This window comes from Oncorhynchus keta, chromosome 20 (assembly GCF_023373465.1).
Source record: "Oncorhynchus keta strain PuntledgeMale-10-30-2019 chromosome 20, Oket_V2, whole genome shotgun sequence".
NCBI lineage: Eukaryota > Metazoa > Chordata > Actinopteri > Salmoniformes > Salmonidae > Oncorhynchus > Oncorhynchus keta.
In genome coordinates this window covers 43577950-43602261 of record NC_068440.1, presented here as the reverse complement: position 1 = coordinate 43602261, position 24312 = coordinate 43577950, and the positions used below count along the sequence as shown (strand labels likewise).

General features: G+C 34.6%; 1 protein-coding gene across 3 annotated transcripts in view; it reads right to left on the bottom strand.

Moving 5' to 3' along the window:
- pip4p2 (phosphatidylinositol-4,5-bisphosphate 4-phosphatase 2) overlaps positions 1 to 16932 on the bottom strand; it is a 53539-nt gene extending 36607 nt beyond the window's left edge. The window contains exon 1 of one of the 3 annotated variants that reach the window (XM_052472987.1): positions 16472 to 16932. In XM_052472987.1, the coding sequence (XP_052328947.1) occupies positions 16472 to 16580 (109 nt within the window). In that variant the 5' untranslated portion in view covers positions 16581 to 16932. The remainder of the gene's footprint in view (positions 1 to 16471) is intronic. The other 2 variants (XM_052472988.1, XM_052472989.1) reach the window with 2 other exon arrangements.
- Between the last annotated feature and the right edge of the window lie 7380 nt (positions 16933 to 24312).

The following is a 24312-nucleotide window of genomic DNA, read 5'->3' as shown; positions in this document are numbered from 1 at the left end:
AAGGTATTCTATTATTTTTTATTCTACAAGGTTTTCTATTCTGTTCTATTCTACTGGGTATTCTATTATGTTCTATTCTACTGGGTATTCTATTCTGTTCTATTCTACTGGGTATTCTATTCTATTCTACTGGGTATTCTATTTGGTTCTATTCTACTGGGTATTCTATTCTGTTCTATTCTACTGGGTATTCTATTCTACTGGGTATTCTATTATGTTCTATTCTACTGGGTATTCTATTCTGTTCTATTCTACTGGGTATTCTATTCTGTTCTATTCTACTGGGTATTCTATTCTATTCTACTGGGTATTATATTTGGTTCTATTCTACTGGTTATTCTATTCTGTTCTATTCTACAGGGTATTCTATTCTGTTCTATTCTACAAGGTTTTCTATTCTGTTCTATTCTACTGGGTATTCTATTATGTTCTATTCTACTGGGTATTCTATTCTGTTCTATTCTACTGGGTATTCTATTCTATTCTACTGGGTATTATATTTGGTTCTATTCTACTGGGTATTCTATTCTATTCTACTGGGTATTATATTTGGTTCTATTCTACTGGGTATTCTATTCTGTTCTATTCTACTGGGTATTCTATTCTATGGGTTATTCTATTCTGTTCTATTCTATGAGGTATTCTATTCTGTTCTATTCTACTGGGTATTCTATTCTGTTCTATTCTACTGGGTATTCTATTCTATTCTACTGGGTATTATATTCGGTTCTATTCTACTGGGTATTCTATTCTGTTCTATTCTACTGGGTATTCTATTCTATTCTACGGGTTATTCTATTCTGTTCTATTCTATGAGGTATTCTATTCTGTTCTACTGGGTATTATATTCGGTTCTATTCTACTGGGTATTCTATTATGTTCTATTCTACTGGGTATTCTATTCTGTTCTATTCTACTGGGTATTCTATTCTATTCTACTGGGTATTATATTTGGTTCTATTCTACTGGGTATTCTATTCTGTTCTATTCTACTGGGTATTCTATTCTATTCTACTGGGTATTCTATTCTGTTCTATTCTACTGGGTATTCTATTCTATTCTACGGGTTATTCTATTCTGTTCTATTCTACTGGGTATTCTATTCTACAGGGTATTCTATTATATTCTACAAGGTATTATATTCTGTTCTATTCTACAGGGTATTCTATTATGTTCTATTCTACAAGGTATTCTATTCTGTTCTATTCTACTGGGTATTCTATTCTGTTCTATTCTACTGGGTATTCTATTCTGTTCTATTCTACTGGGTATTCTATTCTATTCTACTGGGTATTCCTATTCTACTGGGTATTCTATTCTACAGGGTATTCTATTCTGTTCTACAGGGTATTCTATTCTATTCTATTCTACAGGGTATTCTGTTCTACAAGGTATTCTATTATTTTTTTATTCTACAAGGTTTTCTATTCTACTGGGTATTCTATTCTGTTCTATTCTACAATGTATTCTATTCTACTGGGTATTCTATTCTATTCTACGGGGTATTCTATTCTGTTCTATTCTACTGGGTATTCTATTCTGTTCTGTTCTACTGGGTATTATATTCTATTCTACAAGGTATTCCTATTCTACTGGGTATTCTATTCTGTTCTATTCTACAAGGTATTATATTCTATTCTACAAGGTATTCTATTCTGTTCTATTCTACTGGGTATTCTATTCTACAGGTTATTCTATTCTGTTCTATTCTACAAGGTATTCTATTCTGTTCTATTCTACTGGGTATTCTATTCTATCGGGTATTCTATTCTGTTCTATTCTACAAGGTATTCTACCGGGTATTCTATTCTGTTCTATTCTACCAGGTATTCTATTCTATTCTACCGGGTATTCTATTCTATTCTACCGGGTATTCTATTCTATTCTACCGGGTATTCTATTCTATTCTACCGGGTATTCTATTCTATTCTACCGGGTATTCTATTCTACCGGGTATTCTATTCTATCAGGTATTCTATTCTATTCTACCAGGTATTCTATTCTATTCTACCGGGTATTCTATTCTATTTTACCGGGTATTCTATTCTATTCTACCGGGTATTCTATTCTGTTCTATTCTACCAGGTATTCTATTCTATTCTACCGGGTATTCTATTCTACCGGGTATTCTATTCTATCGGGTATTCTATTCTATCGGTTATTCTATTGTTGTTTTCTAGGGTTGTCATGATTCCAGTATGGTGACAGATACCATGATACCTGATCTTCCATGGCAAAAAGGAAAACCCAAAGCAGACTAAACTCTTTGGTCCTTTACAACCTTGCGTATGTACAGTTTGTGTTATAGGTTGGAATACAAACGTGAATCTGGGTGACAACGTAAGGCTGCTTGTTTACAACATTAGGAGTGTTTTCCACAGGAAATTAAGTTCTCTATATGTTTTCTTTCCAAGCCACAATACCTTATAATATCGCAATACTGTTTGTGTCAACCCTATAAACGGTTATATTCTAGAATAACAACCTTTAAATAACCCAGCTGTGTACTCACTACAACAACCTTTAAATAACCCAGCTGTGTACTCACTACAACAGCCATTAAATAACCCAGCTGTGTACTCACTACAACAACTATTAAATAACCCAGCTGTGTACGCACTACAACAACCATTAAATAACCCAGCTGTGTACTCACTACAACAACCATTAAATAACCCAGCTGTGTACTCACTACAACAACCGTTAAATAACCCAGCTGTGTACTCACTACAACAACCTTTAAATAACCCAGCTGTGTACTCACTACAACAACCATTAAATAACCCAGCTGTGTACTCACTACAACAACCATTAAATAACCCAGCTGTGTACTCACTACAACAACCTTTAAATAACCCAGCTGTGTACTCACTACAACAACCTTTAAATAACCCAGCTGTGTACTCACTACAACAACCTTTAAATAACCCAGCTGTGTACTCACTACAACAACCGTTAAATAACCCAGCTGTGTACTCACTACAACAACCATTAAATAACCCAGCTGTGTACTCACTACAACAACCGTTAAATAACCCAGCTGTGTACTCACTACAACAACCATTAAATAACCCAGCTGTGTACTCACTACAACAACCATTAAATAACCACCAATCAGCTGTGTATTCACTAACCTACAGACTAGAGCCTAGTTCAGCAGTCCTACCCTCTCTGACCCGTGCCAATCCCTGTTGCGAATGATAGAGGTTTGTAGTTAACCAGAACCCAATAAACCCGGAGAATGTGCCATAATCCTGAGTAAGGATTGGGGAAATAACTAGGCCATCACTATACGCTGGGAATGTCTGACAAATTCCGGATCAACTTTTTTTTTTTCTGGTCTTCAAGCGTGAAAACAAATGAAAAGTCTGTTCAGAAACAGTATGGAACTGGATCCAGGAAGTTTATTTTTTTATCCTTTATTTAACCAGGCAAGTCAGTTAAGAACAAATTCTTATTTTCAATGACGGCCTGGGAACAGTGGGTTAACTGCCTTGTTCATGGGGCAGAACGACAGATTTGTACCTTGTCAGCTCGGGGATTTGAACTTGCACCCTTTCGGTTACGAACGCTCTAACCACTAGGCCACCCTGGAGAAGGCAGTCACTTCCCCCAGCGCACTACAGATCAACGTCTACCGTTAATCCAGTGGTGAAATATGGATTACACATCACAGTTAAATCTCACGCCGTACAAAAGGTAGGTAACAAAACCCATGCAGTCTACATTAAAATAAACCCATGCAGTCTACATTAAAATAAACCCATGCAGTCTACATTAAAATAAACCCATTAAAATAAACCCATTCAGTCTACATTAAAATAAACCCATGCAGTCTACATTAAAATAAAATAAACCCATTCAGTCTACATTAAAATAAAATAAACCCATTCAGTCTACATTAAAATAAAATAAACCCATTCAGTCTACATTAAAATAAACCCATTCAGTCTACATTAAAATAAACCCATTCAGTCTACATTAAAATAAACCCATTCAGTCTACATTAAAATAAACCCATTCAGTCTACATTAAAATAAACCCATGCAGTCTACATTAAAATAAACCCATTCAGTCTACATTAAAATAAACCCATTCAGTCTACATTAAAATAAAATAAACCCATTCAGTCTACATTAAAATAAACCCATTCAGTCTACATTAAAATAAAATAAACCCATTCAGTCTACATTAAAATAAACCCATTCAGTCTACATTAAAATAAACCCATTCAGTCTACATTAAAATAAACCCATTCAGTCTACATTAAAATAAACCCATGCAGTCTACATTAAAATAAACCCATTCAGTCTACATTAAAATAAACCCATTCAGTCTACATTAAAATAAACCCATTCAGTCTACATTAAAATAAACCCATTCAGTCTACATTAAAATAAACCCATTCAGTCTACATTAAAATAAACCCATTCAGTCTACATTAAAATAAACCCATTCAGTCTACATTAAAATAAACCCATTCAGTCTACATTAAAATAAACCCATTCAGTCTACATTAAAATAAACCCATTCAGTCTACATTAAAATAAACCCATTCAGTCTACATTAAAATAAACCCATTCAGTCTACATTAAAATAAACCCATTCAGTCTACATTAAAATAAACCCATTCAGTCTACATTAAAATAAACCCATTCAGTCTACATTAAAATAAACCCATTCAGTCTACATTAAAATAAAATAAACCCATTCAGTCTACATTAAAATAAACCCATTCAGTCTACATTAAAATAAAATAAACCCATTCAGTCTACATTAAAATAAACCCATTCAGTCTACATTAAAATAAAATAAACCCATTCAGTCTACATTAAAATAAACCCATTCAGTCTACATTAAAATAAACCCATTCCGTCTACATTAAAATAAACCCATTCAGTCTACATTAAAATAAAATAAACCCATTCAGTCTGCATTAAAATAAAATAAACCCATTCAGTCTACATTAAAATAAAATAAACCCATGCAGTCTACATTAAAATAAACCCATGCAGTCTACATTAAAATAAACCCATGCAGTCTACATTAAAATAAACCCATTCAGTCTACATTAAAATAAACCCATTCAGTCTACATTAAAATAAACCCATTCAGTCTCCATTAAAATAAACCCATTCAGTCTCCATTAAAATAAACCCATTCAGTCTACATTAAAATAAACCCATTCAGTCTACATTAAAATAAACCCATTCAGTCTACATTAAAATAAAATAAACCCATTCAGTCTAAAATAAAATAAACCCATTCAGTCTACATTAAAATAAACCCATTCAGTCTACATTAAAATAAACCCATTCAGTCTACATTAAAATAAACCCATTCAGTCTACATTAAAATAAACCCATTCAGTCTACATTAAAATAAAATAAACCCATTCAGTCTACATTAAAATAAAATAAACCCATTCAGTCTACATTAAAATAAACCCATTCAGTCTACATTAAAATAAAATAAACCCATTCAGTCTACATTAAAATAAAATAAACCCATTCAGTCTACATTAAAATAAACCCATTCAGTCTGCATTAAAATAAAATAAACCCATTCAGTCTACATTAAAATAAACCCATTCAGTCTACATTAAAATAAAATAAACCCATTCAGTCTACATTAAAATAAAATAAACCCATTCAGTCTGCATTAAAATAAAATAAACCCATTCAGTCTGCATTAAAATAAACCCATTCAGTCTACATTAAAATAAACCCATTCAGTCTACATTAAAATAAAATAAACCCATTCAGTCTACATTAAAATAAAATAAACCCATTCAGTCTACATTAAAATAAAATAAACCCATTCAGTCTGCATTAAAATAAACCCATTCAGTCTACATTAAAATAAAATAAACCCATTCAGTCTGCATTAAAATAAACCCATTCAGTCTACATTAAAATAAAATAAACCCATTCAGTCTACATTAAAATAACAAACCCATTCAGTCTGCATTAAAATAAACCCATTCAGTCTACATTAAAATAAACCCATTCAGTCTACATTAAAATAAACCCATTCAGTCTACATTAAAATAAACCCATTCAGTCTACATTAAAATAAACCCATTCAGTCTACATTAAAATAAACCCATTCAGTCTACATTAAAATAAACCCATTCAGTCTACATTAAAATAAACCCATTCAGTCTACATTAAAATAAACCCATTCAGTCTACATTAAAATAAACCCATTCAGTCTACATTAAAATAAACCCATTCAGTCTACATTAAAATAAACCCATTCAGTCTACATTAAAATAAACCCATTCAGTCTACATTAAAATAAACCCATTCAGTCTACATTAAAATAAACCCATTCAGTCTACATTAAAATAAACCCATTCAGTCTACATTAAAATAAAATAAACCCATTCAGTCTACATTAAAATAAACCCATTCAGTCTACATTAAAATAAAATAAACCCATTCAGTCTACATTAAAATAAAATAAACCCATTCAGTCTACATTAAAATAAACCCATTCAGTCTACATTAAAATAAACCCATTCCGTCTACATTAAAATAAACCCATTCAGTCTACATTAAAATAAAATAAACCCATTCAGTCTGCATTAAAATAAAATAAACCCATTCAGTCTACATTAAAATAAAATAAACCCATTCAGTCTACATTAAAATAAAATAAACCCATGCAGTCTACATTAAAATAAACCCATTCAGTCTACATTAAAATAAACCCATTCAGTCTACATTAAAATAAACCCATTCAGTCTACATTAAAATAAACCCATTCAGTCTCCATTAAAATAAACCCATTCAGTCTACATTAAAATAAACCCATTCAGTCTACATTAAAATAAACCCATTCAGTCTACATTAAAATAAACCCATTCAGTCTACATTAAAATAAAATAAACCCATTCAGTCTAAAATAAAATAAACCCATTCAGTCTACATTAAAATAAACCCATGCAGTCTACATTAAAATAAACCCATTCAGTCTACATTAAAATAAACCCATTCAGTCTACATTAAAATAAACCCATTCAGTCTACATTAAAATAAAATAAACCCATTCAGTCTACATTAAAATAAAATAAACCCATTCAGTCTGCATTAAAATAAACCCATTCAGTCTACATTAAAATAAAATAAACCCATTCAGTCTACATTAAAATAAAATAAACCCATTCAGTCTACATTAAAATAAAATAAACCCATTCAGTCTACATTAAAATAAAATAAACCCATTCAGTCTGCATTAAAATAAAATAAACCCATTCAGTCTACATTAAAATAAAATAAACCCATTCAGTCTACATTAAAATAAAATAAACCCATTCAGTCTACATTAAAATAAAATAAACCCATTCAGTCTGCATTAAAATAAAATAAACCCATTCAGTCTACATTAAAATAAACCCATTCAGTCTACATTAAAATAAACCCATTCAAAATAAAATAAACCCATTCAGTCTACATTAAAATAAAATAAACCCATTCAGTCTGCATTAAAATAAACCCATTCAGTCTACATTAAAATAAACCCATTCAGTCTGCATTAAAATAAACCCATTCAGTCTACATTAAAATAAAATAAACCCATTCAGTCTGCATTAAAATAAACCCATTCAGTCTACATTAAAATAAAATAAACCCATTCAGTCTACATTAAAATAACAAACCCATTCAGTCTGCATTAAAATAAACCCATTCAGTCTACATTAAAATGAAATAAACCCATTCAGTCTGCATTAAAATAAACCCATTCAGTCTACATTAAAATAAAATAAACCCATTCAGTCTACATTAAAATAAACCCATTCAGTCTACATTAAAATAAAATAATCCCATTCAGTCTACATTAAAATAAACCCATTCAGTCTACATTAAAATAAACCCATGCCGTCTACATTAAAATAAACCCATGCCGTCTGCATTAAAATAAACCCATTCAGTCTGCATTAAAATAAACCCATTCAGTCTGCATTAAAATAAACCCATTCAGTCTGCATTAAAATAAACCCATTCAGTCTACATTAAAATAAACCCATTCAGTCTACATTAAAATAAACCCATTCAGTCTCCATTAAAATAAACCCATTCAGTCTCCATTAAAATAAACCCATTCAGTCTACATTAAAATAAACCCATTCAGTCTACATTAAAATAAACCCATTCAGTCTACATTAAAATAAACCCATTCAGTCTACATTAAAATAAACCCATTCAGTCTACATTAAAATAAACCCATTCAGTCTACATTAAAATAAACCCATTCAGTCTACATTAAAATAAACCCATTCAGTCTACATTAAAATAAACCCATTCAGTCTACATTAAAATAAACCCATTCAGTCTACATTAAAATAAACCCATTCAGTCTACATTAAAATAAAATAAACCCATTCACTACATTAAAATAAAATAAACCCATTCAGTCCATTAAAATAAAATAAACCCATTCAGTCTACATTAAAATAAACCCATTCAGTCTACATTAAAATAAACCCATTCAGTCTACATTAAAATAAACCCATTCAGTCTACATTAAAATAAACCCATTCAGTCTACATTAAAATAAAATAAACCCATTCAGTCTACATTAAAATAAAATAAACCCATTCAGTCTGCATTAAAATAAACCCATTCAGTCTACATTAAAATAAAATAAACCCATTCAGTCTACATTAAAATAAAATAAACCCATTCAGTCTGCATTAAAATAAACCCATTCAGTCTACATTAAAATAAAATAAACCCATTCAGTCTGCATTAAAATAAACCCATGCCGTCTACATTAAAATAAACCCATGCCGTCTGCATTAAAATAAACCCATTCAGTCTGCATTAAAATAAACCCATTCAGTCTGCATTAAAATAAACCCATTCAGTCTGCATTAAAATAAACCCATTCAGTCTACATTAAAATAAAATAAACCCATTCAGTCTACATTAAAATAAAATAAACCCATTCAGTCTGCATTAAAATAAACCCATTCAGTCTACATTAAAATAAACCCATTCAGTCTACATTAAAATAAACCCATTCAGTCTACATTAAAATAAAATAAACCCATTCAGTCTACATTAAAATTACATAAACCCATTCAGTCTACATTAAAATAAAATAAACCCATTCAGTCTGCATTAAAATAAACCCATTCAGTCTACATTAAAATAAAATAAACCCATTCAGTCTACATTAAAATAACAAACCCATTCAGTCTGCATTAAAATAAACCCATTCAGTCTACATTAAAATAAAATAAACCCATTCAGTCTACATTAAAATAAACCCATTCAGTCTACATTAAAATAAAATAAACCCATTCAGTCTACATTAAAATAAACCCATTCAGTCTACATTAAAATAAAATAATCCCATTCAGTCTACATTAAAATAAACCCATTCAGTCTACATTAAAATAAACCCATGCCGTCTACATTAAAATAAACCCATGCCGTCTGCATTAAAATAAACCCATTCAGTCTGCATTAAAATAAACCCATTCAGTCTGCATTAAAATAAACCCATTCAGTCTACATTAAAATAAACCCATTCAGTCTACATTAAAATAAACCCATTCAGTCTACATTAAAATAAACCCATTCAGTCTACATTAAAATAAAATAAACCCATTCAGTCTACATTAAAATAAACCCATTCAGTCTACATTAAAATAAACCCATTCAGTCTACATTAAAATAAACCCATTCAGTCTACATTAAAATAAACCCATTCAGTCTGCATTAAAATAAACCCATTCAGTCTACATTAAAATAAACCCATTCAGTCTACATTAAAATAAAATAAACCCATTCAGTCTACATTAAAATAAAATAAACCCATTCAGTCTGCATTAAAATAAACCCATTCAGTCTACATTAAAATAAAATAAACCCATTCAGTCTGCATTAAAATAAACCCATTCAGTCTACATTAAAATAAAATAAACCCATTCAGTCTACATTAAAATAAAATAAACCCATTCAGTCTGCATTAAAATAAACCCATTCAGTCTACATTAAAATAAAATAAACCCATTCAGTCTACATTAAAATAACATAAACCCATTCAGTCTACATTAAAATAACAAACCCATTCAGTCTGCATTAAAATAAACCCATTCAGTCTACATTAAATAAAATAAACCCATTCAGTCTACATTAAAATAAACCCATTCAGTCTACATTAAAATAAAATAAACCCATTCAGTCTACATTAAAATAAACCCATTCAGTCTACATTAAAATAAAATAATCCCATTCAGTCTACATTAAAATAAACCCATTCAGTCTACATTAAAATAAACCCATTCAGTCTACATTAAAATAAACCCATTCAGTCTACATTAAAATAAACCCATTCAGTCTACATTAAAATAAACCCATTCAGTCTACATTAAAATAAACCCATTCAGTCTACATTAAAATAAACCCATTCAGTCTACATTAAAATAAACCCATTCAGTCTACATTAAAATAAACCCATTCAGTCTACATTAAAATAAACCCATTCAGTCTACATTAAAATTACATAATCCCATTCAGTCTACATTAAAATAATCCCATTCAGTCTACATTAAAATAATCCCATTCAGTCTACATTAAAATAAACCCATTCAGTCTGCATTAAAATAAACCCATTCAGTCTACATTAAAATAAACCCATTCAGTCTACATTAAAATAAACCCATTCAGTCTACATTAAAATAAACCCATTCAGTCTACATTAAAATAAACCCATTCAGTCTACATTAAAATAAACCCATTCAGTCTACATTAAAATAAACCCATTCAGTCTGCATTAAAATAAACCCATTCAGTCTACATTAAAATAAACCCATTCAGTCTACATTAAAATAAAATAAACCCATTCAGTCTACATTAAAATAAACCCATGCAGTCTACATTAAAATAAACCCATGCAGTCTACATTAAAATAAACCCATGCAGTCTACATTAAAATAAACCCATGCAGTCTACATTAAAATAAACCCATTCAGTCTACATTAAAATAAACCCATTCAGTCTACATTAAAATAAACCCATTCAGTCTGCATTAAAATAAAATAAACCCATTCAGTCTACATTAAAATAAACCCATTCAGTCTACATTAAAATAAACCCATTCAGTACATTAAAATAAAATAAACCCATTCAGTCAACATTAAAATAAAATAAACCCATTCAGTCTACATTAAAATAAAATAAACCCATTCAGTCTGCATTAAAATAAACCCATTCAGTCTACATTAAAATAAAATAAACCCATTCAGTCTGCATTAAAATAAACCCATTCAGTCTGCATTAAAATAAACCCATTCAGTCTACATTAAAATAAAATAAACCCATTCAGTCTACATTAAAATAACATAAACCCATTCAGTCTACATTAAAATAACAAACCCATTCAGTCTGCATTAAAATAAACCCATTCAGTCTACATTAAAATAAAATAAACCCATTCAGTCTACATTAAAATAAACCCATTCAGTCTACATTAAAATAAAATAAACCCATTCAGTCTACATTAAAATAAACCCATTCAGTCTACATTAAAATAAAATAATCCCATTCAGTCTACATTAAAATAAACCCATTCAGTCTACATTAAAATAAACCCATTCAGTCTACATTAAAATAAACCCATTCAGTCTACATTAAAATAAACCCATTCAGTCTACATTAAAATAAACCCATTCAGTCTACATTAAAATAAACCCATTCAGTCTACATTAAAATAAACCCATTCAGTCTACATTAAAATAAACCCATTCAGTCTACATTAAAATAAACCCATGCCGTCTACATTAAAATAAACCCATTCAGTCTGCATTAAAATAAACCCATTCAGTCTACATTAAAATAAACCCATTCAGTCTACATTAAAATAAACCCATTCAGTCTACATTAAAATAAATCCATTCAGTCTACATTAAAATAAACCCATTCAGTCTACATTAAAATAAACCCATTCAGTCTACATTAAAATAAACCCATTCAGTCTTCATTAAAATAAACCCATTCAGTCTACATTAAAATAAACCCATTCAGTCTACATTAAAATAAACCCATTCAGTCTACATTAAAATAAACCCATTCAGTCTACATTAAAATAAAATAAACCCATTCAGTCTACATTAAAATAAAATAAACCCATTCAGTCTACATTAAAATAAAATAAACCCATTCAGTCTACATTAAAATAAAATAAACCCATTCAGTCTACATTAAAATAAAATAAACCCATTCAGTCTACATTAAAATAAACCCATTCAGTCTACATTAAAATAAAATAAACCCATTCAGTCTACATTAAAATAATCCCATTCAGTCTACATTAAAATAAACCCATTCAGTCTACATTAAAATAAACCCATTCAGTCTACATTAAAATAAACCCATTCAGTCTACATTAAAATAAACCCATTCAGTCTACATTAAAATAAACCCATTCAGTCTACATTAAAATAAACCCATTCAGTCTACATTAAAATAAACCCATTCAGTCTACATTAAAATAAACCCATTCAGTCTACATTAAAATAAACCCATTCAGTCTGCATTAAAATAAACCCATTCAGTCTACATTAAAATAAACCCATTCAGTCTACATTAAAATAAAATAAACCCATTCAGTCTACATTAAAATAAAATAAACCCATTCAGTCTACATTAAAATAAACCCATGCAGTCTACATTAAAATAAACCCATTCAGTCTACATTAAAATAAACCCATTCAGTCTGCATTAAAATAAACCCATTCAGTCTACATTAAAATAAACCAATTCAGTCTACATTAAAATAAACCCATTCAGTCTACATTAAAATAAACCCATTCAGTCTACATTAAAATAAACCCATTCAGTCTACATTAAAATAAACCCATTCAGTCTACATTAAAATAAACCCATTCAGTCTACATTAAAATAAACCCATTCAGTCTACAATAAAATAAACCCATTCAGTCTGCATTAAAATAAACCCATTCAGTCTACATTAAAATAAACCCATGCAGTCTACATTAAAATAAACCCATTCAGTCTACAATAAAATAAACCCATTCAGTCTACAATAAAATAAACCCATTCAGTCTGCATTAAAATAAACCCATTCAGTCTACAATAAAATAATCCCATTCAGTCTACATTAAAATAAAATAAACCCATTCAGTCTACATTAAAATAAACCCATTCAGTCTACAATAAAATAATCCCATTCAGTCTACATTAAAATAATCCCATTCAGTCTACATTAAAATAAACCCATTCAGTCTACATTAAAATAAACCCATTCAGTCTACATTAAAATAAACCCATTCAGTCTACATTAAAATAAACCCATTCAGTCTACATTAAAATAACCCCATTCAGTCTACATTAAAATAAACCCATTCAGTCTACATTAAAATAAAATAAACCCATTCAGTCTACATTAAAATAAAATAAACCCATTCAGTACATTAAAATAAAATAAACCCATTCAGTATGCATTAAAATAAACCCATTCAGTCTACATTAAAATAAACCCATTCAGTCTACATTAAAATAAACCCATTCAGTACATTAAAATAAAATAAACCCATTCAGTCAACATTAAAATAAAATAAACCCATTCAGTCTACATTAAAATAAAATAAACCCATTCAGTCTACATTAAAATAAAATAAACCCATTCAGTCTACATTAAAATAAACCCATTCAGTCTACATTAAATGGCTGTTGGCTGGCTATGCGCTCCAGAATGTACCGAAGGTGCATTATGTCTGACTCTCAGTTCTCTATATAGTGCACTACTTTTCACCAGGACTCATAGGGCTCTGGTAGAAAGTAGTGCACTACATGTATGAAATGGGGTGCTATTTGGGATGCATCCCTGGTGTAAATAAATCAGTTTACACTCCTTTTCCTGAATAATATCTCGTTTTGTTGAAGAAAACTAGCAGGGCAGAACAATGTTACGACAAATGACGACATGACCTGGAGCCAATCCAAACTATACCCAGAAATATACACTGCTCAAAAAAATAAAGTGAACACTAAAATAACACATCCTAGATCTGAATGAATGAAATATTCTTATTAGATACTTTTTTCTTTACATAGTTGAATGTGCTGACAACAAAATCACACTAGAATTATCAATGGAAATCAAATTTATCAACCCATGGAGGTCTGGATTTGGAGTCACACTCAAAATTAAAGAGGAACGTAGCCTCTGTTCTGTCTGAGAGGAACGTAGCCTCTGTTCTAACTGAGAGGAACGTAGCCTCTGTTCTAACTGAGAGGAACGTAGCCTCTGTTCTGTCTGAGAGGAACGTAGCCTCTGTTCTGTCTGAGAGGAACGTAGCCTCTGTTCTGTCTGAGAGGAACGTAGCCTCTGTTCTGTCTGAGAGGAACGTAGCCTCTGTTCTGTCTGAGAGGAACGTAGCCTCTGTGTTCTGAGATTTGATCAAGCCAGCTCAGTAGAAAAGCTTTCTTGACAAAGATGTGTGGTTTACTGTAGGTCAGTAGACTGTCCAGTCATTCCAGCTGGAACAACAGGGACGTGTATAGTACTGTATCATGGCTCTATAGGCTCATCATCTGAATATCACTGTGATAAACAGGGTGAATGATGGGAGCATTCACCCCCCACACACACACATCTGAAAATCATCTGAATATTACAACACTATACGGGGGTATTGTGTTTCCAGAAAGCACACAGTGAAATGATCCTCAACAACATGCACTACTGGGTCTATGGGTCTGGGTCTATGGGTCTGGGTCTATGGGTCTGGGTCTATGGGTCTGGGTCTATGGGTCTGGGTCTATGGGTCTGGGTCTATGGGTCTGGGTCTATGGGTCTGGGTCTATGGGTCTCTGGGTCTCTGGGTCTATGGGTCTATGGGTCTATGGGTCTATGGGTCTCTGGGTCTCTGGGTCTATGGGTCTATGGGTCTCTGGGTCTCTGGGTCTATGGGTCTCTGGGTCTATGGGTCTCTGGGTCTCTGGGTCTATGGGTCTATGGGTCTCTGGGTCTATGGGTCTATGGGTCTCTGGGTCTATGGGTCATGCATGGATTGAAGGGATAGGAATACTGTACTAAACACATATGTTTCATATGTGTTTTATGGTCCAATCAAATGAATGGAAAGCACTGAATGATACATGGGTTATAAAACAGACTCAGGTATAACCTGCCATGTTAAATGTGAATGGGCCTCGTGTCTTACAACCACAGACTCAGGTATAACCTGCCATGTTAAATGTGAATGGGCCTCGTGTCTTACAACCACAGACTCAGGTATAACCTGTCATGTTAAATGTGAATGGGCCTAGTGTCTTACAACCACAGACTCAGGTATAACCTGTCATGTTAAATGTGAATGGGCCTCGTGTCTTACAACCACAGACTCAGGTATAACCTGCCACGTTAAATGTGAATGGGCCTCGTGTCTTACAACCACAGACTCAGGTATAACCTGCCATGTTAAATGTGAATGGGCCTCGTGTCTTACAACCACAGACTCAGGTATAACCTGCCATGTTAAATGTGAATGGGCCTCGTGTCTTACAACCACAGACTCAGGTATAACCTGCCATGTTAAATGTGAATGGGCCTCGTGTCTTACAACCACAGACTCAGGTATAACCTGCCATGTTAAATGTGAATGGGCCTCGTGTCTTACAACCACAGACTCAGGTATAACCTGTCATGTTAAATGTGAATGGGCCGAGTGTCTTACAACCACAGACTCAGGTATAACCTGCCACGTTAAATGTGAATGGGCCTCGTGTCTTACAACCACAGACTCAGGTATAACCTGTCATGTTAAATGTGAATGGGCCTCGTGTCTTACAACCACAGACTCAGGTATAACCTGCCATGTTAAATGTGAATGGGCCTCGTGTCTTACAACCACAGACTCAGGTATAACCTGCCACGTTAAATGTGAATGGGCCTCGTGTCTTACAACCACAGACTCAGGTATAACCTGCCATGTTAAATGTGAATGGGCCTCTTGTCTTACAACCACAACAAACACAATGTTCAGAGGGGATTGTAAAAATTATAATTGTATCCTCTGATTTGATAATGTCCTTCTTGCTCATCTCAAGTCATGGCTACGTTGTTTATGTTCTGACAACATCACTTATATCCTTATAGATATTTGTAGAAAGGGGGGAGGAGGGGAGGTGTAAACAGTATTACCCAGCAGCAACAACAACAGATCGTGATGCATCACTACAGAATACACAACTACAACAGGAATTGTTGTGAAATTATTCGAGTAGGCCTTCTCCTGCGTTGTTCTTCTAAACACTGCAAACTCCACCTTCTGATTTCGGTTTTTCTGCCGGTCGGATTGATTTTGTTAGACTGATGCCGGTGTCTTCTTCCCGGTTATAATTTAACGCACCATGCAAAACATTGCTCAACACGATACGCCCAAAAACGATTCAGCACACATGGGGGGAGTCATAGCCTAACGTTGGTTTACCTCTTGGACTCGTGTCCTGCAGGTATGCCGGCGGTTCCAACGGTGAGACATTCCCGGAGTTCGGTGCTGAGAGCAGCGGAGACCGTTCATCCATGCCTTCTTCGGCCATGGCGTCAGCAGTTCACCCGACCCAGACGAATAAACAACGAGCTGAACTGCGGCAGAGCCTCTCTTCTGGCCAGTGTTTCCTTGGGAGGGGGGCGGCCAGCTAATCGGCGGTAGCCTACTGTTCTGGCGAGACCAGTTCCTCGGAGGTGGAGCTACAGAGACCTAAACCGGACCCGCTGTGGGAGGGATATGAGCAACGGAATGCAGAGAGAGCGAAATCCCCCCAAACCAACCCGTTACCCTCATGCACAGTGGTGACATGACATTTAGTAGGCCTGCAAAGTAGATCTTATAATAATTCTCATTTATACAGTTTGCATCCTCCAAAAGATCGATTGTAGGCCTAATAAACTACTGTTGATAGCCTTGATTCTATTCTTTGTTTTAAAATATTCAACAAAACTACCTAAGAATCTACAATATTATATTCTGATCTTGGTGATAGACGAGGTGAGTTCCCTTGTAAAAAAAAAAACATGTGGTAAGTGTCTAGAAAAAAACTCGCGATATAAATCCAAATCAATTCATGAGCCATTCTATTTGATTCTATTCTCGTCCGATATATGTTCTATGTTTAACAGTAGAACGACACTGAACGTTATGCTGCAGGGACGTCGCAGGGAGAAGGGCCAGACCTCCCTAAAAGAGGCCTCGTCCCCCGTATCCATGAATCTCTAGTGACGTCCCTGGTATGCTGTCTGAATGATATAGGTGTGTTTTCTAAAACAATGAGGTTTGGTTGATGACCAGGGATGTTCTCTGTTTAGTGAGTCATCCAGATCAGAGACAGTAGGGATGACCAGGGATGTTCTCTGTTTAGTGAGTCCTCCAGATCAGAGGCAGTAGGGATGACCAGGGATGTTCTGTGTTTAGTGAGTCCTCCAGATCAGAGGCAGTAGAGATGACCAGGGATGTTCTGTGTTTAGTGAGTCCTCCAGATCAGAGACAGTAGGGATGACCAGGGATGTTCTCTGTTTAGTGAGTCCTCCGGATCAGAGACAGTAGGGATGACCAGGGATGTTCTCTGTTTAGTGAGTCCTCCAGATCAGAGACAGTAGGGATGACCAGGGATATTCTCTGTTTAGTGAGTCCTCCAGATCAGAGGCAGTAGGGATGACCAAGGATGTTCTCTGTTTAGTGAGTCCTCCAGATCAGAGGCAGTAGAGATGACCAGGGATGTTCTCTGTTTAGTGAGTCCTCCAGATCAGAGGCAGTAGGGATGACCAGGGATGTTCTGTGTTTAGTGAGTCCTCCAGATCAGAGGCAGTAGGGATGACCAGGGATGTTCTGTGTTTAGTGAGTCCTCCAGATCAGAGGCAGTAGGGATGACCAGGGATGTTCTGTGTTTAGTGAGTCCTCCGGATCAGAGACAGTAGGGATGACCAGGGTTCTCTGTTTAGTGAGTCCTCCGGCTCAGAGGCAGTAGGGATGACCAGGGATGTTTTGTGTTTAGTGAGTCCTCCGGATCAGAGGCAGTAGGGATGACCAGGGATGTTCTGTGTTTAGTGAGTCCTCCAGATCAGAGGCAGTAGGGAGGACCAAGGATGTTCTCTGTTTCTCACCTAAAAAGCTGAGAGAAATTGTAATTGTTTTTGGGGAGAATTATGTGAGTTTTTGTGTTGTTCGAGGTGCGTCTTGGTCAGTTTAGCTCAGAAAACGCCGCAGTCTTCAACCCTGCCTAAAATGCGCCCCTCTTCCCAGTCATGTCCATCAAGGGCCATATCTATTTATTTTAATTGACAGATTTCTTTATATGATCTGAAACTCAGTTAAATTATTTAAATTGTTGCATGTCGCGTTTATATCTTTGTTCAGTATATTGTACTTAAGTACTTTACACCACTGGTATCGACCATATATCTACCAACCATGAAGAACGATACATTAAAATCAATCATTCTGTGATTGATGTTGAAGACAGTCTTCGAACGGTGAAAACATTTCTGGGCAATGAAGTTTTTGGACATATTTGTTATTTAGTTAAAGCTTCACTGTCGTTTTGTTCATTGCCAATCCCGTATAATCGGTCTTTGAGAATCTAACGTTTTAAAGAGTCCTGAAAAAAAAAGAATATCAACTTGAAATTGAACGTGAATGGTGGACTGAACGTCAAGTTAAAACGAACTCCGTCAACTAGACCTGACCAATCAACTAAGGAGCCTGTTGTGATGTGACGACCAATGAAAATCGCGATATTTCAATAACCGGAAGTATGCAGCGCAACACGTTTAATTTTTTTGTTTGTTGTTGTTTTATTCACAAATGTCAATGAAAACAAGGTTCACCAAGCAAAAACCTTATAGAAAATGAATTTATAAAATTGCTGTAAGTATAGAAATTGTTTTCTCAGTTGGAAATAAAATATCCAACTATTCAGTGACAGCTGTGTGGAATTTGTGGCAGCAACTGTGAGCTTATCACAGTATTATAGACACTATGTCCTGGGATGTCCAATCAATGTAGAAGAGCCTTTACCTTCTAACGACTATTTTGGCTTGTGAGCAAAACAGTGCATGTTTTGTAGGTATCTCAAGAGTTTCATAGTGGAGTCATAAGTTTGTAGTAGAATGTATGCACACATGACTGTAAGTCGCTTTGGATAAAAGCGTCTGCGAAATGGCATATATTATTATATTATTTATTATTAGTCAAACCGTTCAGACTTTAGACATGTTTGTGAGAACTGTCTTGTCTCAAACACAGCTCCAGCTCAGCCGCTGTTGATCGCAGAAGAAATAGACGAATACAATGCAATGTTTTAAAAGGGGTTAAGGCACTAAAACACACCAGCTTTACCGTGATACTCAACACATTTTAATGTCTATATAAATCCCATGTTACCATTGAGCATAAACATATTTGTGCTTCTACACCTGCATTGCTTGCTGTTTGGGGTTTTAGGCTGGGTTTCTGTACAGCACTTTGAGATATCAGCGGATGTACGAAGGGCTATATAAATAAAATTTGATTTGATATTTCATCATGTGTTCTGCTGAAACTCTATCCCTATGCGTATGTATATCACCCAAATGTGTCATCTGTCATCCCCACAAGTAATTATTATCCTTTTAGCGGTCATTCAGTGGTAGAGAAATGCCTTCTGAAATGAATGTTCCTCTTTCGCGCAGAAGTATGGAAGCGTTTTGGGGGCAAATGTCGAGGAAGAAAGATGAGGGTTGCTTCATTTCTGCTGAAGGTCTGAGCTCTCTCTTTATGAGCTATAAGCCTGGATAAAACACGTGGCATTTTACCCTTATTAACTGTTTTGGATTTGTCTGTGTACTGACAAAATAACCCATTCTGTTAATAAAAAAACTTTTTTTTTTTATTTCCAACTTTAATAAGCTCAAAAATCAATCTGTATTTGAGAAGTATTTACAGGTTCTGTTCTTTCAGCAGTTACTTCACTGTTCTTAACCATTTAGGAAATCACTGCACAGGGATTACAAGGCTAATTCTCTGGGAAACTAGGCTTTGTTAGTTTTCACTTAGCCACTCGATTCACTGTACTGTGGACTGAAAGGATTGTGTATATATATATATATATATATATATATAGGAGAACTTCTGCCCAAGTTACTTGATGGCAATGGATTTACCATGTCTCAACCCTGATTATATAATAAATTATAAACTGGGTGGTTTGTGCCATGAATGCTGAAAGCCGTGGATATATTCTTATATCAGCAACACGTTTAAATTGTACTGGGCGGCCAGCTGACGTTCAATTTGATCTGATTCTACATAACAACAAAATCATAACGTTAACATAGATATGTTCCATATACAGTCATGGAGAAGGTAGAGACAGACGAGCATCTCTTGACTACTGTAGACTAGTGTTATGGCCATATGACTACTGTAGACTAGTGTTATGGCCATATGACTACTGTAGACTAGTGTTATAGAGGTTTGACTACTGTAGACTAGTGTTATGGCCATATGACTACTGTAGACTAGTGTTATGGAGGTTTGACTACTGTAGACTAGTGTTATGGCCATATGACTACTGTAGACTAGTGTTATAGAGGTTTGACTACTGTAGACTAGTGTTATAGAGGTTTGACTACTGTAGACTAGTGTTATAGAGGTTTGACTACTGTAGACTAGTGTTATAGAGGTTTGACTACTGTAGACTAGTGTTATAGAGGTTTGACTACTGTAGACTAGTGTTATAGAGGTTTGACTACTGTAGACTAGTGTTATGGAGGTTTGACTACTGTAGACTAGTGTTATAGAGGTTTGACTACTGTAGACTAGTGTTATAGAGGTTTGACTACTGTAGACTAGTGTTATAGAGGTTTGACTACTGTAGACTAGTGTTATAGAGGTTTGACTACTGTAGACTAGTGTTATAGAGGTTTGACTAGTGTTATAGAGGTTTGACTACTGTAGACTAGTGTTATGACCATATGACTACTGTAGACTAGTGTTATAGAGGTTTGACTACTGTAGACTAGTGTTATGGAGGTTTGACTACTGTAGACTAGTGTTATGGCCATATGACTACTGTAGACTAGTGTTATAGAGACTTTGACTACTGTAGACTAGTGTTATAGAGGTTTGACTACTGTAGACTAGTGTTATGGAGGTTTGACTACTGTAGACTAGTGTTACTACTGTAGACTGACACGTTGACTACTGTAGACTAGTGTTATGTAGACTGACATTTGACTACTGTAGACTAGTGTTATAGAGACTGTTTGACTACTGTAGACTAGTGTTATGGAGGTTTGACTACTGTAGACTAGTGTTATAGAGGTTTGACTACTGTAGACTAGTGTTATAGAGGTTTGACTACTGTAGACTAGTGTTATAGAGGTTTGACTACTGTAGACTAGTGTTATAGAGGTTTGACTACTGTAGACTAGTGTTATAGAGGTTTGACTACTGTAGACTAGTGTTATGGAGGTTTGACTACTGTAGACTAGTGTTATAGAGGTTTGACTACTGTAGACTAGTGTTATAGAGGTTTGACTACTGTAGACTAGTGTTATAGAGGTTTGACTACTGTAGACTAGTGTTATGGCCATATGACTACTGTAGACTAGTGTTATAGAGGTTTGACTACTGTAGACTAGTGTTATGGAGGTTTGACTACTGTAGACTAGTGTTATGGCCATATGACTACTGTAGACTAGTGTTATAGAGGTTTGACTACTGTAGACTAGTGTTATAGAGGTTTGACTACTGTAGACTAGTGTTATGGAGGTTTGACTACTGTAGACTAGTGTTATGGAGGTTTGACTACTGTAGACTAGTGTTATAGAGGTTTGACTACTGTAGACTAGTGTTATAGAGGTTTGACTACTGTAGACTAGTGTTATGGAGGTTTGACTACTGTAGACTAGTGTTATAGACTGACATTTGACTACTGTAGACTAGTGTTATAGAGGTTTGACTACTGTAGACTAGTGACTACTGTTATAGAGGTTTGACTACTGTAGACTAGTGTTATAGAGGTTTGACTACTGTAGACTAGTGTTATAGAGGTTTGACTACTGTAGACTAGTGTTATGGAGGTTTGACTACTGTAGACTAGTGTTATAGAGGTTTGACTACTGTAGACTAGTGTTATGGCCATATGACTACTGTAGACTAGTGTTATAGAGGTTTGACTACTGTAGACTAGTGTTATAGAGGTTTGACTACTGTAGACTAGTGTTATGGAGGTTTGACTACTGTAGATTAGTGTTATGGCCATATGACTACTGTAGACTAGTGTTATAGAGGTTTGACTACTGTAGACTAGTGTTATAGAGGTTTGACTACTGTAGACTAGTGTTATAGAGGTTTGACTACTGTAGACTAGTGTTATAGAGGTTTGACTACTGTAGACTAGTGTTATGGCCATATGACTACTGTAGACTAGTGTTATAGAGGTTTGACTACTGTAGACTAGTGTTATGGAGGTTTGACTACTGTAGACTAGTGTTATGGAGGTTTGACTACTGTAGACTAGTGTTATAGAGGTTTGACTACTGTAGACTAGTGTTATGGAGGTTTGACTACTGTAGACTAGTGTTATGGAGGTTTGACTACTGTAGACTAGTGTTATAGAGGTTTGACTACTGTAGACTAGTGTTATGGAGGTTTGACTACTGTAGACTAGTGTTATAGAGGTTTGACTACTGTAGACTAGTGTTATGGAGGTTTGACTACTGTAGACTGTGTTATGAGGTTTGACTACTGTAGACTAGTGTTATAGAGGTTTGACTACTGTAGACTAGTGTTACTACTGTAGACTGTTTGACTACTGTAGACTAGTGTTATAGAGACTTGACTACTGTAGACTAGTGTTAGACTGAGGTTTGACTACTGTAGACTGTGTTATAGAGGTTTGACTACTGTAGACTAGTGTTATGGAGTTTGACTACTGTAGACTGTGTTATGTTGACTACTGTAGACTGACATGACTACTGAGACTGACATGACTACTGTAGACTAGTGTTAGACTATGGACCATATGACTACTGTAGACTAGTGTTATAGAGGTTTGACTACTGTAGACTAGTGTTATGAGGTTTGACTACTGTAGACTAGTGTTATAGAGGTTTGACTACTGTAGACTAGTGTTATAGAGGTTTGACTACTGTAGACTAGTGTTATAGAGACTGTTTGACTACTGTAGACTAGTGTTATAGAGGTTTGACTACTGTAGACTAGTGTTATGACTAGGTTTGACTACTGTAGACTAGTGTTACTGAGAGGTTTGACTACTGTAGACTAGTGTTATAGAGGTTTGACTACTGTAGACTAGTGTTATAGAGGTTTGACTACTGTAGACTAGTGTTATAGAGGTTTGACTACTGTAGACTAGTGTTATAGAGGTTTGACTACTGTAGACTAGTGTTATAGAGGTTTGACTACTGTAGACTAGTGTTATAGAGGTTTGACTACTGTAGACTACTGTTACTGGCATTGACTACTGTAGACTAGTGTTATAGAGGTTTGACTACTGTAGACTAGTGTTATGGAGGTTTGACTACTGTAGACTAGTGTTATGGCCATATGACTACTGTAGACTAGTGTTATAGAGGTTTGACTACTGTAGACTAGTGTTATAGAGGTTTGACTACTGTAGACTAGTGTTATGGAGGTTTGACTACTGTAGACTAGTGTTATGGAGGTTTGACTACTGTAGACTAGTGTTATAGAGGTTTGACTACTGTAGACTAGTGTTATAGAGGTTTGACTACTGTAGACTAGTGTTATACTGAGGTTTGACTACTGTTGACTACTGTTATACTGACATGTTGACTACTGTAGACTGACATGTTGACTACTGTAGACTAGTGTTATAGACTGTTTGACTACTGTAGACTAGTGACTACTATAGACTGACATTTGACTACTGTAGACTAGTGTTATAGAGGTTTGACTACTGTAGACTAGTGTTATAGAGACATTGACTACTGTAGACTGAGTGTTATAGAGGTTTGACTACTGTAGACTAGTGTTATAGAGGTTTGACTACTGTAGACTGAGTGTTGACTACTGAGGTTTGACTACTGTAGACTACATGTTATGGCCATATGACTACTGTAGACTGAGTGTTATAGAGGTTTGACTACTGTAGACTAGTGTTACTGGAGGTTTGACTACTGTAGACTGTGTTATGGCCACTACTGTGACTACTGTAGACTAGTGTTATAGAGGTTTGACTACTGTAGACTAGTGTTATAGAGGTTTGACTACTGTAGACTAGTGTTATGGAGGTTGACTACTGTAGA